The sequence below is a fragment of the Microcaecilia unicolor genome, chromosome 9 (assembly GCF_901765095.1).
Source record: "Microcaecilia unicolor chromosome 9, aMicUni1.1, whole genome shotgun sequence".
NCBI classification, from domain to species: domain Eukaryota; kingdom Metazoa; phylum Chordata; class Amphibia; order Gymnophiona; family Siphonopidae; genus Microcaecilia; species Microcaecilia unicolor.
This window is the reverse complement of record NC_044039.1, coordinates 202456599-202474473: the sequence shown is the minus strand read 5'-3', so window position 1 is coordinate 202474473 and position 17875 is coordinate 202456599. Positions and strand designations below refer to the sequence as shown.

At 44.7% G+C, this 17875-nt stretch overlaps 1 protein-coding gene across 1 annotated transcript in view; it reads left to right on the top strand.

Annotated features, from left to right (window-relative positions):
* The first annotated feature begins 6252 nt into the window (after positions 1-6252).
* C9H14orf132 (chromosome 9 C14orf132 homolog) overlaps positions 6253-17875 on the top strand; it is a 45762-nt gene continuing 34139 nt past the window's right edge. The window contains exon 1 of the mRNA XM_030215506.1: positions 6253-6310. Coding sequence (XP_030071366.1) covers positions 6284-6310 — 27 coding nt within the window. The 5' untranslated portion in view covers positions 6253-6283. The remainder of the gene's footprint in view (positions 6311-17875) is intronic.

The window sequence follows — 17875 nt, the reverse complement described above, 5'->3', positions numbered from 1 at the left end:
TGTAAGCTCTTTGAGCAGGGATTGTCCTTCTATGTTAAATTGTACAGCGCTGCGTAACCCTAGTAGCGCTCTAGAAATGTTAAGTAGTAGTAGTAGTATTACATAGAGCAGTGATTTAACCAGAGCTGAGATTGTGATGTCATAATGCCTCATTCCACCAATGCCTAAGAGCCAGCCTCATCAGTGATGTCACAATGGCTTGATTGTCCTATATTTGTCTCACTCTTATCTATTAGATTGTAAGCTCTTTGAGCAGGGACTGTCTCTCTTTGTTAAATTGTACAGTGCTGCGTAACCCTAGTAGCGCTCTAGAAATGTTAAGTAGTAGTAGAGGAACTTAGCTGACAGAACACTACTAAATAGCAATTATTCTGGACTCCTGTCTAGGGGAAGCATACCTCTATGCCCCTATGCTAGCCACAAGTAGCAAAATTTGCATAGGGGATCTTGTATATCCTGTTACCAGTACATCTTTTAACATTACATAGAGGGGCATAATCGAACAAAAACGTCTATCTCCATGGGCGTTTATCTCCGAGAACGGGTCCGTGAAGGGGCGGACCGAACCGTATTTTCGCAAAAAAATAGACGTCCATGTTTTATTCGGCAATGTGTGAGCTGGGCGTTTTTGTTTTTCAGAGATAATGGAAAATGAAAGCGCCCAGCTCAAAAACGAATAAATCCAAGGCATTTGTTCGTGGGAGGGGCCAGGATTCGTAGTGCACTGGTCCCCCTCACATGCCAGGACACCAACCGGGCACCCTAGGGGGCACTTTTACAAAAACAAAAAAAAAGGTAAAAGAGCTCCCAGGTGCATAGCACCCTTCCCTTGTGTGTTGAGCCCCCCCAAATCCCCCTCAAAACCCACTGCCCACAAGTCTACACCATTACTATAGCCATAAGGGGTGAAGGGGGGCACCTACATGTGGGTACAGTGGGTTTGGGGGAGTTGGACGACTAAGCATTAAGCAGCACAATTGTAACAGGTAGGGGGGGATGGGACTGGGTCCACCTGCCTGAAGTCCACTGCACCCCCTAACAACTGCTCCAGGGACCTGCATACTGCTGCCAGGGACATTTGAGGGTGAAAATAAAAAGTTGTGAAATATCATTTTTTTGTGGTGGGAGGGGGTTAGTGACCACTGGGGGAGTCAGGGGAGGTCATCCCCGATTCCTTCCGGTGGTCATCTGGTCATTTAGGGCACTTTTTGGGGCCTTATTCGTGAAAAAACAGGGTCCAGGAAAAGTGCCCTAAATTCTAGCTGCAAACACATACTTTTGTTCCATTATCGGTGAAATGCGCCCATCTCTGTTCAGCCGATAACCACGCCCCAGTTCCGCCTTCGCCACACCTCTGACACGCCCCCATCAACTTTGTCCGCATCCGCGACGGAGTGCAGTTGAAAACGTCCAAAATCGGCTTTCGCTTATACCGATTTATTCGTTTTTGGGAGATAAACGTCTATCTCCCAATTTGGGTCGCAATATAGGCATTTTTCTCTTTCGATTATAAGCAGGATAGTAACATAACATAGTAGATGACGGCAGAAAAAGACCTGCATGGTCCATCCAGTCTGCCCAACAAGATAAACTCATATATGTATACCTTACCTTGATTTGTACCTGTCTTTTCAGGGCACAGACCGTACAAGTCTGCCCAGCAGTATTTCCCGCCTCCCAACCACCAATCCCGCCTCCTATCTCCGGCTCTGGCACAGACCGTATAAGTCTGCCCTTTTAAGAAGACATCTTCTATTGCAGGAAGGACTGTGGAAGACAGGAGAGCTAGACTGAATCCTGAGATTGCTGATGACTTCTTATTCATCCACAGATTAAAAAATCATAACAGTGCTTCATAGGGCATTTTTCTCCCCTCTAGGGCATACAGAACAGGTTGTATTTTGTACCCCTGGACATTTTAACAGGGTGGATTAGGATTCCTTGGGGTAGTAGAAATCAGCTATAGTTGGGGTTGGAAGGGTAGAGGGTGGTGGTGAGGAGGGTTATTATAGCTGCTCGTTATTATTGTTTTCTATTTGTAATTTATACACAATAGTTGCACAGCATATTGTTCCTTATTATACTTCAATAAAAAGATTTAAATATAAAATCATAATTGTTCGAAGCTTCTGCAGCTGAGGACAGAGCCCATGGGGACGGAGCGGGGACAGGGCCAGAACCTGTGAGGACAGGGCAGGGACAAAGACAGGACCTGCGGGGATGGGGCGGGTACGCAGACAGAACCCATGGGGATGGGGCAGGGACCCGTGTCATTCTCTAGTTAAAGGTACCACAACCATGTGCTCGGTGGAGCAGGAGCCAGATGTAGGTCAAGTCAGATTTTTGTCTGGAATAAACATACCGTGAAGCAGAGCTGTTCTGACAGATTCCCACTGTTGCTATTCATGCCTGGTAGCTGAACCTTGATGTTACACAGGAAGTCAAGAGCTAGATTATGTGAGCAGAATTGAAAACGACAGCCTTCAAGCTAATGGGGAATAGAGTGAACCCAAAATGTGAACCCAGCAACTGACAGCTGAAACTCCCTTTAAATAACCTGCACAGAAAAGGGGATATCGTTGCCTTTAGCATGTGGCCATTTTTCAAACTTACTGCAGGTATACTGAGTGTCACCTGTTTTGTAGCTGGTAAGGGTTCCTGTATTATCGGTGCACTCACCAGTTAGCGGGTGGTAATATGATGTGCCAACTGGTTAGTGCAGGAAGGTCCATTCTTCGTTCCTGATTTTTTTAGCATGCAGTTAGCATGAGCAGATTTCAGAGTTGCAGCAGGTAATCAATAGCAATAGAATAAAATGAAACATGGAAAAGAAAATAAGATGATACCTTTTTTATTGGACATAACTGAATACATTTCTTGATTAACTTTCGAAGGTTGCCCTTCTTCCTCAGATCGGAAATAAGCAAATGTTGATAGATGACAGTATATATAAGTGAAACATCAAAGCATTTCAGTGACAGCCTAACAGGATGAGGGTGGGTTAGGTGAGAGACAGGGAGGGCTGGGTGGATGAGGGACAGGGAGATATGCATGGAGATCAGAGGGTGACAACAGTGGTGTTCCTAGGGGGGGTGGTGGGTGCAGTCCACCCCGGGTGCACGCCGCTGGGGGGGTGCCGCGCGCGCCTGTCCTCCGTTGTTCCATGCTTCTTCTCTGCCCCGGAACAGGTTCCTGTTCCGGGGCAGAGAAGAAGCATGGAACAACGGAGGACAGGCGCGCGCGGCACCTCCCCCTGGCGGCGTGCACCCGGCGGGGGGTTCCTTCGCGGGAGTATCCTTTCGCCGGGGGGTCCGCGCTGCATCGGGGGGGGGGGCGCTGCACCTGGGGGGGCGGGGCGCATCGGCGATCCGCCCCGGGTGCCAGCCCCCCCAGGAACGCCACTGGGTGACAAAGCAGTGAAATTTCATGGTTTATAATGGGCTAGAAGACCCAGATCTTTGTTAAGTCCTGTCTGGTGGGAGTCAAAATATTTAATCATTCTGAATTCAAAGGTCTTACGTTCCTGTATTGTTTTAAAGTTCCCTTTTAAGTATTCTCACCATAAAATCATAAAAAGGTATCATCTTATTTTCTTTTCCATTTTTTATGTTATTCTATTTCTATTGACTACCTTTAAAAGTGGACTAACACGGCCACCACATCTCTCTACTCAAGAGTTGCAGCAGGAAACCAGAGCATGTCTCCTGGTGTTTCATTTATCGCTGCATTTAGAAGACTTTAGCACCTACCGCAGCTCAGCGAAAGGGCCTCTAGGTTAGTCAAAAAAAAAAAGGCATTGCTTAAATTGTTTTTATTGATCTTTATATCTAGTGAGCGAACACATGCTATGTTATATAATTATAACTATGACATGAGAAGCTGGAAACTCGGAAGGAAAAAGGATTATGGATTTAGCTCATGCTTTTTTTCCAGCTGTAGCTCAAAGCGAGTTACATACAGGTATTTTCCTGATCCCAGGGGGCTTGCAATCTAAAGCAGTGTTTCCCAAGTCCAGATCTGGAGTGCCCCTTGCCAGTCAGGTTTTCAGGAAATCCACCATGAATATGCCTGAAGTTGATTTGCATACACTGCCTCTATTATATGCAAATCTCTTTCATGCATATTCATGGTGGATATCCTGAAAACCTGACTCGCAAGGGATACCGATAAAAATAATGAAGAACACGGACTTCGCAAAGCTACTACTACTACTACTACTTAACATTTCCAGAGCGCTACCAGGGTTACGCAGCGCTGTACAATCTAACAAAGAGAGACAGTCCCTGCTCAAAGAGCTTACAATCTAATAGACAAGTGAACGGTCGGTCCGATAGGGGCAGTCAAATTGGGGTAGTCTGGATTCGCTGAACGGTAAGGGTTAGGTGCCGAACGCAGCATTGAAGAGGTGGGCTTTAAGCAAAGACTTGAAGGGAGGGGGCTTGGCGTAAGGGCTCAGGAAGGTTGTTCGATAAAAATAATGAAGAACATGGACTTCGCAAAAACAAATCGCACTCAGGAGACAGCGAAGATCCCAAGTAAGCCAAGTATAGGACAATCAAGCCATTGTGACATCACTGATGAGGTTGGCTCTTATTGGTGGCCTGAGGCATTATGACATCACAATATTAGCTCTGGTTACAAGAGACTACTACTACTACTATTTATCACTTCTATAGCGCTACAAGGCATACGCAGCGCTGCATAAACATAGAAGAAAGACAGTCCCTGCTCAAAGAGCTTACAATCTAATAGATAAAAAATAAATAAAGTAAGCAAATCAAATCAATTAATGTGGACGGGAAGGAAGAGAGGAGGGTAGGTGGAGGCGAGTGGTTATGAGTCAAAAGCAATGTTAAAGAGGTGGGCTTTCAGTCTAGATTTAAAGGTGGCCAAGGATGGGGCAAGACGTAGGGGCTCAGGAAGTTTATTCCAGGCGTAGGCTGCAGCAAGACAGAAGGCACGAAGTCTGGAGTTGGCAGTAGTGGAGAAGGGAACAGATAAGAAGGGTTTATCAATGGAGCGGAGTGCATGGGAAGGGGTGTAGGGAAGGACGAGTGTGGAGAGATACTGGGGAGCAGCAGAGTGAGTACATTTATAGGTTAGTAGAAGAAGTTTGAACAGGATGTGAAAACGGATAGGGAGCCAGTGAAGCGACTTGAGGAGAGGGGTAGTATGAGTAAAGCGACCCTGGCGGAAGACGAGACGGGCAGCAGAGTTGTGAACCGATTGGAGAGGGGAGAGGTGACTAAGTGGGAGGCCAGCAAGAAGCAGATTGCAGTAGTCTAAACGAGAGGTGACAAGGGTGTGGATGAAGGTTTTGGTAGAGTGCTTGGAAAGAAAGGGGCGGATTTTACAGATGTTGTAAAGAAAGAAACACAGGTCTTGGCGATCTGCTGGATATGAGCAGAGAAGGAGAGAGAAGAGTCAAAGATGACCCCAAGGTTTCGAGCTGAGGAGACAGGGAGAATGAGAGAGCCATCAACAGAAATAGAAAATGGGGGGAGCGGGGAGGTGGGTTTGGGGGGGGGGAAATGAGAAGCTCGGTTTTGGTCATATTTAATTTCAGGTGGCATTGAGACATCCAGACAGCAATGTCAGACAAGCACGCTGAAACTTTGGTTTGGATGCAAGGTGAGATATCAGGGGTAGAAAGGTAGATTTGGGAGTCATCAGCATAGAGATGGTAGGAAAAGCCATGGGATGAGAGCCAAGCTTGTGGGCTTCTATGCAAGATATTACTAAGCCAGAGGTTCCCAAACCTGGTCCTGGAGGCACCCCTGCCAGTCACGTTTTCAGGATATCCACAATGAATATTCATGATGAGAGAGATTTGCATGCAGTGGAGGCAGCTCATGAATATTCATTGTGGATATCCTGAAAACCTGACTGGCTGGGGTCCCTCAAGCACCAGGCTGGGGAAACCACTGCACTAAGCACTGAGGCGGACAGCGCCTACCCTCTCCCCAGCACCGAGAGTAAATTGCAGGCTTTGTATGCAGGAAGGAGGATTTCAGATAGGCTGATCTTCTTGACCCAGGATCTGGCACTGGGGCTGTGCTGCTGCTGAGATTGAGCCGGAACCGCCTCCCCCACTCCTCTCCCTCCCTCCTCTTCCAGCCATCATCTCACCGCCCTGGATCTGCTCCCCACGGAGGATGAGAGACGTGGGAGGACCGAGCCCTTCTCGCATCCACCGGACAGCAGCGGATTAAGCCGAGTTTGTGCCACACTCTCTCTGCCCCACCCGTCAGCAGCAGCAGCAGCCAGCCGGGATCCCAGCATCATGGATCTGTCCTTCATGGCAGCGCAGGTAAGGAGAGATCAGACAGGAGGGGATTGTTATTATCTGAGCAACCAAAAGGCACAGTTCAGGGAGTTGCTGCTGGCAGACAGTGGGGCGAGAGAGCATCAGCGTCCTGGGGATTTCATTATTTGCGGGTGATGTTTCATTATTTGCGGGTGATGCACTGTTCAGGGTGGAGGAAGGGAGAGTGGTGGAAGCCCCTGGGGGAGCTATTAAAAAGCTGCCGAGAGCGAGAGAGAGGACGAGCCCGGGTGGCATGCAAGGTGCGGCCTTATTTTGGATTAGCATGATTTTCTGTTTGTGTGAAATGCTCCCGAGATTTCTCGTCTGAAGTCCCTTAATCTTCAGTCACTTCGAGAAAAGGTAGCGAACCCCTCTCCCCCCCCCCCCCCCCCAGCACACCCACTAGCTCCCAGCATATCCTGTCCATTGTGCACCAGTAAAGCTGGCTGTTTTTCGGCTCCAGGTAAAGTGAAAAGGGCTTTTCAGAAAATCTGTCACCTCCTCTCAAAGTTCCGCTTTTGCTGTCTCCAGCGCTTTCCCTTTTCCTGGGCTCATCTTGACACAGCCGGGCTGCAGGCAGCTAACATAAAAGTGAATCATCTGGATTGTCTCAGCATGCTTCCCAATTGACTTCTTATTAAAAACAGAAGCTCCATCGGTTTACATTCTTCCTGCTGTATCAGGTCCTGTTAAGGGTCATAGTAGACCTCAGGTGTCACATCAAAAAATAGGGGGAAAAGTACAGAGACATATGGATCGGGGGCAGATAAACGTTGTATTACCTAAAGATCCGTGGTCCTGGGTGATTTTAAATAACAAACTGAACTTTTTTTTACAATGCAATGTAAAACAGCTCCTTATTTATAGACATCCTCGTTTTTTAAAATACATGGGATTTTTAAGGGCAAATTAAAATATCCATCACTAACAAGGATTAGTGAAGGATAAAGTTAATGCAGTAGAACCATGATTTGATATGAAGTTACCCAATGCAGACATAAACAAGGGTCAGAGAAACTAAAACAAATCGCCTGGACTGGATGGTAGTCAGTCCCAGAGTACTGATAGAACTGAAAAATGAACTTCCATTCCCAAACCTGGTCCTGGAGGCACCCCAGTCAGTCAGTTTTCAGGATATCCACAATGAACAGTCATTCTTGTTCATTATCTGGGTTCATAATCTAAATAAAAGTGTTAACAATGTGCTTCACTACTATAATGAACCACTTTAAATTCAATATCCACAATATGACCTTGACTACATCTCCTACCAAACTTTCATTTGCTTATCCCGTTTTCCCATCCCCCTCCTGCCTCCTCTACCCCTCCTCCAATGCTCACCTACCCTTGCTCATACCTCTCCTACTCCCTTCACCCTTGCCCATCTCTACCTACCTATCTCTGTTATTATTCTGTTATACTTAACATATATTCTCTATCAATACTTTGTAATCCCTGTTACTATGTAAGCCGCATCGAACCTGCTTTGAGTGGGAAAGCGCAGGGTACAAATGTAATAATAAATAAAAAAAAATTAATTGATGGTAATATGTAATTTACCTTTGAATTCAAGCATGGTACAGGAAGATTGGAGGGTGGCCAATGTACCACCAATTTTTTAAAAGGGTTCCAGAGATGATCCAGGAAATTATAGACTGGTGAGCCCAGTGGCGTTCCGTGGTTGCCTGACACCCAGGGCGGATCGCCACTACGCACCCCCCCTGGGTGCAGGGCAACACGGTGCACCCCCCCCCCGACGCAGTCCCCACCTGCCTTCCAGGTTCCAGCTCTGTCCACCCCAGCATTGCGCCGCCTCCCCCCCCCCGACACAGTCCCCACCTGCCAACCAGGTTCCAGCTCCGTCTACCCCAGCGTGGCGCCTCGCATCTGCAGCGCTGCTGTAAAAAGAAGAAAATCGCCTCCTCGTCGGCCCTTCCCTCACTGTGGCCCACCCTCTGACATAACTTCCTATTTCCTCAAGGGTGGGACACAGAGGGAAGGGCCGACGAGGAGGCGATTTTCTTCTTTTTACAGCAGCGCTGCAGATTCGAGGCGCCACGCTGGGGTGGATGGAGCTGGAACCTGGTTGACAGGTGAGGACTGCGTCGGGGGGGTGTGTTTCATGCCAAGGGGGAGGGTGTGGGGGAGGCGGTTCCATGCCATGGGGGGTGTGGATGGACGGAGCGGAGCACCCCCCCACCCGTTGACACCCGGGGTGGACTGCCCCCCACCCCACCCTTGCTACACCACTGGGTGAGCCTGAGGCTGGTGCCTGGCAAAATGGTAAAGAGCATATAGATAAACAAGGATTAATGAGACAAAGGGGCTCATTTTCAAAATAGAAAAACCTCCAAAAAGTGGCATAAATCTCACAAAAATGTCCAAAACAGTATTTTCAAAACCAATTTTTAGATGTTTTTCTATGAAATCTATCAGATTTGCGATCAAATCACAAGGGGGTGTGTTAAGGGCGGGCTTTGGGCGTTCCTAACACTTGAATGTTTTTCTACCATAATGGAACAAAACAAAAACATCCAAGCTATAAGTTGGACGTTTTGGTCTAGACCTGGTTTATTAAGAAATAAGCCACAAAAAGTGCCCTAAATGACCACATGACCACTGGAGGGAATCAGGGATGACCTTCCCTTACTCCCCTGTGGTCCCTCCCACCCCCAAAATGTGATTAAAAACATTACTTACCAGCCTTTATGCCAGCCTCAGATGTTATACTCAGGGCTATTACAGCAGATCCCTGGAATAGTCTAGTGTTGGGTGCTGTGTACTGCAGACATGTGGACCCAGGCCCATACCTCCCCCCCCCCCCTACCTGTTCCACTTGTGGTGGAAACTGTGAGCTCTCCAAAACCCACATATAGGTGCCCCCTTCACCCATCAGGACTATTGTAGTGGTGTACAGTTGGGGGTAGTGGGGTTATTTTTTTTTTGGGGGGGGGGCTCAGCAGACAAGATAAGGGAGCAATGGTGAGATGTGTATCTGGGAGAATTTATTTGAAGGCTACTGCAGTGCCCCCTAGGGTATCTCATTGCTCTTCTGAGATATCTGTGTGGCCAATCTACTAAAAAAGCTGGCTTCTTCTACATCCCAGTGGCTTGATTTTGTGTGTTTTTCACTTGGACTTTTTTCTTTTTTTTCGAAAATGGACCAAAAAAGATAAATGCATATAGCACAAAAACATCTAGCAAATAGCCATTTTTAAAAAAAAAGATATTTTTCTGTTTTGAAAATGGCTATATTCCTCACATGAATTTTGGACATTCTTAGCAAAACGTCCAAAGTTGGACTTAGACGTCTTATCGAAAATGCCCCTCCACGCCAACGTGGATTTAGTTAAGGGAAATCTTGCCTCACCAATCTACCTCAATTCTTTGAAGGGGCGAATAAACATGTGGATAAAGGTGAGCTGATTGATATTGTGTATCTGGATTTTCAAAAGGCATTTGAGTAAGTAACTTGTGAAAGATTCCTGAGGAAATTAGAAAGTAGGTAATGTCCTATTGCGGATTAAAAGCTGGTTAAAAGATAGAAAACATAGATGGGGTTAAATGGAGAAGGGTAGATAGTGGGGTTCCACAGGGGTCTTTGCTGGGACTGCTGCTTTTTAACATATCTTATATAATAAAACTCACCCTCAATGTTCTGAGGACACTGACGTCAATTCCGTCATCAAAACGGGTTCGAAGGGTTCGTGGTGGTGAAGCCACCGAAATCGCCGTCTCGGAGCCCCGCCCTCGCATCAAATGTGATGATGTCGAGGGCGGAGCAATGGCATCACACACTGAGGGCGGAGCAATGGCGTATGGTGCATTCAGGAGGTGCGGAGCAATGGCGTCAGAACGACGAAGGGGTCGGTAGGGAGGGAGGGAGGGGGGGTGTTGGGGAGAAAAACCTTGCTAGCGCCCGTTTCATTTGCTCCAGAAACGGGCCTCTTTTACTAGTTTATAAATGATCTAGAGATGTGAATAAATAGTGAGGTAATTAAATTTGCTGATGACACAAAGCTATTCAAAGTTGTGAAAAATTGCAAGAGGACCTTATGAGACTGGGAGACTGGGCATCCAAATGGCAGATGACGTTTAGTGTGAGCAAGTGCAAAATGATGCATGTGGTAAAGAGGAACCCAAACTATAGCTATATGACGCAAGGTTGAACATTAGGAGTCACCGCCTAGGAAAAGGATCTAGGTATCATCGTTAATGATACGTTGAAACCTTCTGCTCAGTGTGCAGCGGTGGCTAAGAAAGCAAATAAAAGGTTAGGAAGTATTAGGAAAAGAATGGAAAGCAAAAATGAGATTGTTATAATGTCTTTTTATTGCTCCAAGGTGCAAACATACCTTGAATACTGTATGCAATTTTGGTCACTACATCTCAAGAAAGATACATCAGAATTAGAAAAGGTACAGAGAAAGGCGACGAAAATGATAAAGGGGATGGGACGACTTCCCTTTGAGGAAAGACTAAAATAGTTAGGGCTCTTCAGCTTGGAGAAGAAATATGACAGAGGTCTATACTGACTGGAGTGGAACAGGTAGACGTGAATTGCTTGTTTACTCTTTCCAAAAATACTAGGACTAGGGGGCATGCAATGAAGTTACTAAGTTATAAATTTAAAACAAACTAGAGAAAATATTTCTTCTCTCAATGTGTAATTAAACTCTGGAATTCGTTGTCAGAAAATGTGGTAAAAGCAATTAGCTTAGCAGGGTTTAAATTTTTTTTTGGATAATTTCCTAAAAGAAAAGTCCACAAGCCATTATTAAGATGGGTTTGGGAAAATCCACTACATACTCTAGGATAAGCAACATAAAATCTGTTTTACTCTTTTGTCCAGGCACTTGTGTATTGGATTGGCCACTGTTGGAAATGGGATTCTTGGCTTGATGCACCTTCAATCTGTCCCAGTATGGCAATCCTTATGTTTTATGTGCTTAGGGCATCTACAGTAGATGGTATTAATAAAGATGCTTGATACAGCTTCACCAAAGATAAGTTTAGCTTTAGAATGGTGCACTCAGTGTTCCTGTGGTCAGTGATCTGTTGCTTAGCAGGTAACCTGGGTTTTTGCTCTGGCTTGCTTATTTACTTATCTGGCTTTAGTTCACACCTTTTCCAGTTAAGCTTAAGGTGAGGTACCTTCAAGTACACTAGGGTGTCAATTCTATAAATTGGTGCCACAAAAAAGCCAGACCTAGTGCCAATCCTATAACTGTGCACAGGCGTGAGATGGCATTGGTGCACCAAAATATAGGTCAAAAACGTAGGAATTGAGAAGTACAGGTCAGTGCCACTCATTTTTCACCTATATTTTTGAACAGAATCTGTGGACGTAGAGCCTGTTCTAAATACAAAGAAATGGACATTTTTGCACTGGGTACCTTCAGCATAACACATCTATTTTATTTTTAAAAATACATATTATAATATAGAACGCTGGCACATAACTGGTTAACTCTGCGATCTTAGAAGCATAACCAGTTGTTCCTGACCTGTCACACTGACCTGTTTACCTTGCCAGTTTGGCATTTGGGGGAGGGGGCAAAAACACTGAGGGATTAAAGGGGCAACCTTCACTGAAAGGATTAGGGAGGTTGCCCCCATAATCCCTCAGTGTTTTTTGTCCCCCAAAATGCTATTGAGCTCAACAGAAGCCGTTTACTAAATCCTATCTTGCATGGGAGCAGCATCAGTATTTTAGGTCATAGATGTTTAGTCCCTGTTTGAAATGGGGACTAATTGTCTATGATCTTGCCCTATCCAAAACATGCCCAGGTCACGCCACGTCACTATTTGCACACAATTGGGTCTAATGCATGCATATCCCAGGCTTTTAAAAATGGGGACGTAGACGTTTATGCACGATAAGTGTTTAAGTGCCAGTTTATGTATGAATCAAAAGACTTGAGTCGGGCTTGTACAATGGAGGCCATAGAGAAACTGGAAAAGGTACAGGGAAAGGTGACCAAGTGATAAAAGGGATAGAATGACTCCCTTATCAATAAAGGGTAAACAGATTAGTGGTCTTCTGCTTAGAGAAGAGACTGCTGAGGAGAGATACGATAGAGGTCCTAGAGAATGACACAGGGATGGGGACAGATCCCACGGGGACAGGGCGAGGACAGAGACAGAACCCACGGGGATGGGGCAGGGATGGGTACAATCTTTGTTCCCGTGTCATTCTCTATCATTTGTGAGTGGATTAGCATAGGTGAATGTGAATCAATTGTTTGCTTTTTGGACACATGCTATGAAGTTACTAAGTAGTTAATTTTTTTTTTAAATCAGAGAAAATATATTTTTTACTCCGTGCACAATTAAGCTCTGGAATTTGTTGCCCAAGGATGTGGTAATCCATAAGCTGCCGTTTTGGTAGACTTATCCCTGGGGTAACAGCGTGGAGTCTTACTGTGTTTTGAGATATTTCCAGATGCTTGTGACCTGGATAGGAAACAGGATACTGATTATGATGGACCTTTGGTCTGACCTAGTATGGCAATACTTACGTACTTATGTATTTTAGGACAGATGGGGCTGAAATCCCTTGTACATCTTTAATCTCCCATAGAAGGAAGAGAGAAAAAGGGGAAAGCTCTCTTGTTTTTAAGCAGGGGAAGATAGCAACTCTGGAGGTATGAAGGGAGTAACAAAAAATGTCATTGTATGATAGGTAAACAGAAAAAATGCAGCAGTCAGGGAAAGGTATTAACTTAGTACCCACAATGAATGTCCTTTGTAGATTTTTTTCACCGTGCACTTTTCATGTTTCTGATACATATGCAAAGAGGGAGGAATCCCACAGTAGACTGGGTCGTTGTTTTTAAACACCAGCCGTAGCATTTAAACTTATACCTGGATATTCAGGGCCAGCCACTATCCGGATATCAGACTGCGGCTATTATCTGGGTAATATTGATTATTCAGCGCAGTATCTGGATCATGTGGGACAGTTTTAAAGCTATCCTATCTATGGACAATTCCTGGCTGTGCCCTTCCCCACCCCAGACAACCTGGTGCTATCTGGGTAACACAAGGGCGGTCCGTAGTAATTTCCAGCAGCATACCGCTGGATTCTACCTAGGTCACCCAAAGCTGGGCACGGATGCCAGATTTGCATGTAAACGAATTAGCTAATCAGGTGATCACAATCGATTATTGGTGTTTGATTGACATTAATTAGGATTTATATGCAAATCTGCCCTGCACCCTATTCTGTAATTTGCATGCCTAATTTTCATAGCGTGTAACTTTTGACCCACCCAAGGCCACGGAAGGCGCTTGGGTGGGTCAAGAGTATTCCCAGAATTTAGTTATCATGTTATAGAATACTGTCATAAGTTGGGCACCAGGATTTATATCAGCTTTCAGCAGGTGTAAATGCTGGTGCCAAGGTTAGGCGTGAAATGCGGGCTAAGCTAGTGTCTTTGGCACGGAACATTCTTTACAGAATACTACCTTAGCATGGATCATCCTGTCATCTGTCTTTGGGTTCCATTTACTGAATCGCACCCAGGGCCTTAATCTACAAAGTTTATGCTCCTAAATTTACGCTCCTAAATTACGAGCATAATATATGCACCTACATACATTTAGGAGCATAAATTATGCTCATAAATTAAAAAATGTAAATTTTAGGAGCGTAAATTTAGGAGCTTAAACTTTGCAGCATAAGGCCCATATTGTGGATAATTCCATTGAGGATTACTGACTGGCCCTGGTTAGCTCTACTTACTTAGATAGCAGCACCTGCTATCCAAAAAACGAGCTTTGAAAATCGGGCCCTTTATTTCTTCTATAATATAATTTAGCTTTAATCATGCAAACACTTCCGCTTCCTTTTGATTTAGAGGGGAAAAAGGAATGGACAGGAGAACAATTCTGTAGGTCTGGAATGAAAGTTCACATCATAGCACTGTTCGTTACTGAGAAGCATTACTGGCTTTTATCCAATTCATTTTCATCTATTAATAGGGCTTCCAAGGCTTGAATAGCAGTTGCCATATGGATGTCTCATCAATGAGAGGTACTGTGTGTACATAATCTATGAATGAAAACAAATTTAAAACTGAACATGGCTGAAATGTAATATCACTTTATAGCCTTATAAATGTCACAGACGCCCCCATTCTAAAACCACATGTAAACACAGAAACAGAGAACCGTGGAAAATGACGGTTGATAACGACTATAAATTTTGTCTAGTCTGCTCATCCATACAAGCTACTAAGCTCCACAAGCGCTTCCTCTCCTTGACAGATCTTCTGTGCTTCTCCCATGCTTTCTTGAATTCAGCTAGAGTCCTCATCTCCGCTTCAATGTATCCACCACCTTTTCTGTCAAGAAGTATTTCCTCAGGTCGCTCCCGAGTCTGTCTCCTTTCACCTTCATCCTATGCCTCCTCATTCCAGAGTTTCCTTTCAGGTGAAAGAGACTTGCTTCCTGTGCATCTATCTTTATCATATCTCCCTTCTCCCATCTTTCTTCCAGAGTATACATATTGAGAACCTTATGTCTGTCCCTAAATGCTATAGGATGAAGACCACTGACCATTTTAGTAGACACCCTGTGGACCGACTCCATCCTGTTCATTTCTTTTTGAAGGTATGTTCTCTGGAACAGCACAAAGTACTCTAAATTGTGTCTCAGCAGAGACTTATACACAGGCACGATGGACGGAAGCACCACAGAATGGTGTATCGACAGCGGAGGGGAGTTCCTCGCCAATTGTGAAGATGCTATCTAGAAAATCAGCGGTTGGAGAGAGGGCCTTTGAGACGCTACTTCCAACTGCAATTGTAGGTTGACCTTCTTTGGCCTTAGTAGTCAAAGCTCAAAGACCCAAGGTAGTTAGTCCTCCTTTGGAGTCTTCTTTGGAGACTGTTACACTGGGGTCGCTTTGGGAAGCTATAATGATGATGCATAACTTGATAGCTACCTTAACTTCTGTGGTTCTGACAGAACAAGACACTTCTAAAACTGTTATTGAAAATGTGAAAGATGCTCAAGTGACATTGGAAAAAGTTGAGAACCAGGTTGTTGACTTGCAGAAGGTTCAATCAGTTGTTATAAAAGACAATGCTTACTGATAGACATTTGGAGATTTTGGAAAATTCCTTTCGATATTTGAATTTGCGTTTTTTAAACTTTCCAAAACACCCCATGTTATCACCTGGAGAAGTTCTTAAAAAATATAGGGAAGAGATATCACTTATTCCAAAGGAAGCGTTGCCCCCTTTAGCTAAAGTTTATTTCATTTTCTCTAAAACTACCTCAGAAGAAAAGGGACATTTCTGTGGGTGCGGTTTATTTAACTCAAGATAGTTTAGATTTAACAGGATTTTTGGAAAGTTCTGATCCTGAAGCAGTCAGCCGTGCTACTCTCATAGCCACTTTTGTATTTCCTCGAGACCATGATCATGTTTTGAGACTGTTCTTCAAGTTTAAAAGTGATAACTTTATGGGACATAAGGTCTGGGTTTTTCCAGATCTTACTAAATCAACTCAAGAGCGAAGAAAGAAAATTTTGGCATTTAGACAATGTATCCAGTCCATGGAGGGCACTCTTTGACTTCGATATCCATGTAAATGAGTGATTGTGGTAGCAACTATTAGATATATGTTTTTTGATCCAGACCATGTGAGATTTTGGTGGAAACTACATAACTGAATGTATTTGTTTCTTAGTAGATATTTTTTCTCTGTTGTAACCAGGTCTCCCTTCCAGGTGGGAGCTGGGGTTGACCCTGCTTAGCTTTCACCGGCTCCCGTCTGCTTCCCTAGCCAGTCACCGCACTTTCACTCGCTCTCTCTCTCTCCACCTTACCAGCTGCTGAGAAAATCAGTCCCACTCCAGCAGTAAGAGCAATCCAAGTTCTTTATTGTTACAGATGTCAGCCTTGTTTAAACACCTCCAACTATCAGCAAACTTTAATCCATTTTCAATTACAGGCTTTTGTTTTAAATTCTCCCTCCCAAACCTCCAGCCACACTATCTTCACCGCAGATAGTTTTGGAGATTTAGCTGGAACCACCTCCTCTCTCACCTCCTACAGTTTTAAGTTCCCACAATGCACATGCCTTTCTGTCTTAAAACCCTTCCCCCCCTTCCCCAACTCTACCTCTTGGGAACAGCCAATATGGTAGCAAGTTGTGCTTTCCAGTTGCTCCCCCACTGCTTTGCTCCCAGCTTCCCCCAACTTCACAACCGGGGCAATGCTGAGGCCACAAAAGCTCTCACCCTGTCTGCACGGGTTAGAGCCAAACCACCCACCTCCATACATTCCTCCTTACCTTCTCCTTCTACCTCTTCATTATTCCACTCCATCTCCTCCTCCTCCCCAAGCTCCACCAGCTGTTCCCCATCTCCAGGATCAGACCTCATCTCCCAATCAGTCATTCCACCCTCCCCCTCCTGAGAGTTCAGCTGACCCTGCACTGGCTTCTGGGGAGTGTAGTTTTTTTCCTGCATTACAGCTTTCCCTGGCAGTTTGATCCCTAGAGGGCGCCCTGCTCTCCTAGCTGGGCTGAATGACCGGGGATGATGCCGGCTGAAAGAACCACTATCCCCTTTCCCTCGTACCAGCCCTCCAGAGTGCTCACACTGTGTAGAGGTTAATAACCCATATTTGGTAGATATGTAGTTTCGACTTATCCTCTCATCTTTACTTCAGTATTTTCTTTCCTTTAATTGGTTCCTGTTGCTTCAAGGGTATTAATTCTTTAACCTTGGTTCTCCCCACTTGTGGTCTAAGTAGCACGTGTGTAGGAGGTTTAAAATGCAATTTATGCCTTTTCCTGTTTAGTATTGCTAATTTTGTGTTTGAGGAAGTTATATGGAAATACTTTTAAAACAAATAGGAGGAAATATTTTTTCACTCAACGAATAGTTAAGCTCTGGAACTCTTTGCTGGAGGATGTGGTAACAGTGATTAGCGTATCTGGGTTTAAAAAAGGTTTGGACAAACTCCTGGAGGAAACATCCATAGTCTGCTATTGAGACAGACATGGGAAGCAACTGCTTGCTCTGGGATTTGTAGTATGGAGTGTTGCTACTCTGAGATTCTGCATGGAATCTTGTCATTATTTAGGATTCCAGAATCTTGCTATTCTTTGGGGTTCTACATGGAATGTTGCTACTCTCTGAGATTCTGCATGGAATCTTGTCACTCTTTAGGATTCCAGAATCTTGCTATTCTTTGGGGTTCTACATTGAATGTTGCTACTCTTTAAGATTCTGCATGGAATCTTGTCACTCGTTAGGATTCCGGAATCTTTCTATTCTTTGGGGTTCTACATGGAATGTTGCTACTCTGAGATTCTGCATGGAATCTTGTCACTCTTTAGGATTCCGGAATCTTGCTATTTTTGGGGGTTCTACATGGAATTTTGCTTCTCTGAGATTCTGCATGGAATCTTGTCACTCTTTAAGATTCCAGAATCTTGCCATTCTTTCAGGTTCTACATGGAATGTTGTTACTCTGAGATTCTGCATGGAATCTTGTCACTCTTTAGGATTCTGGAATCTTGCTATTCTTTGGGGTTCTACATGGAATG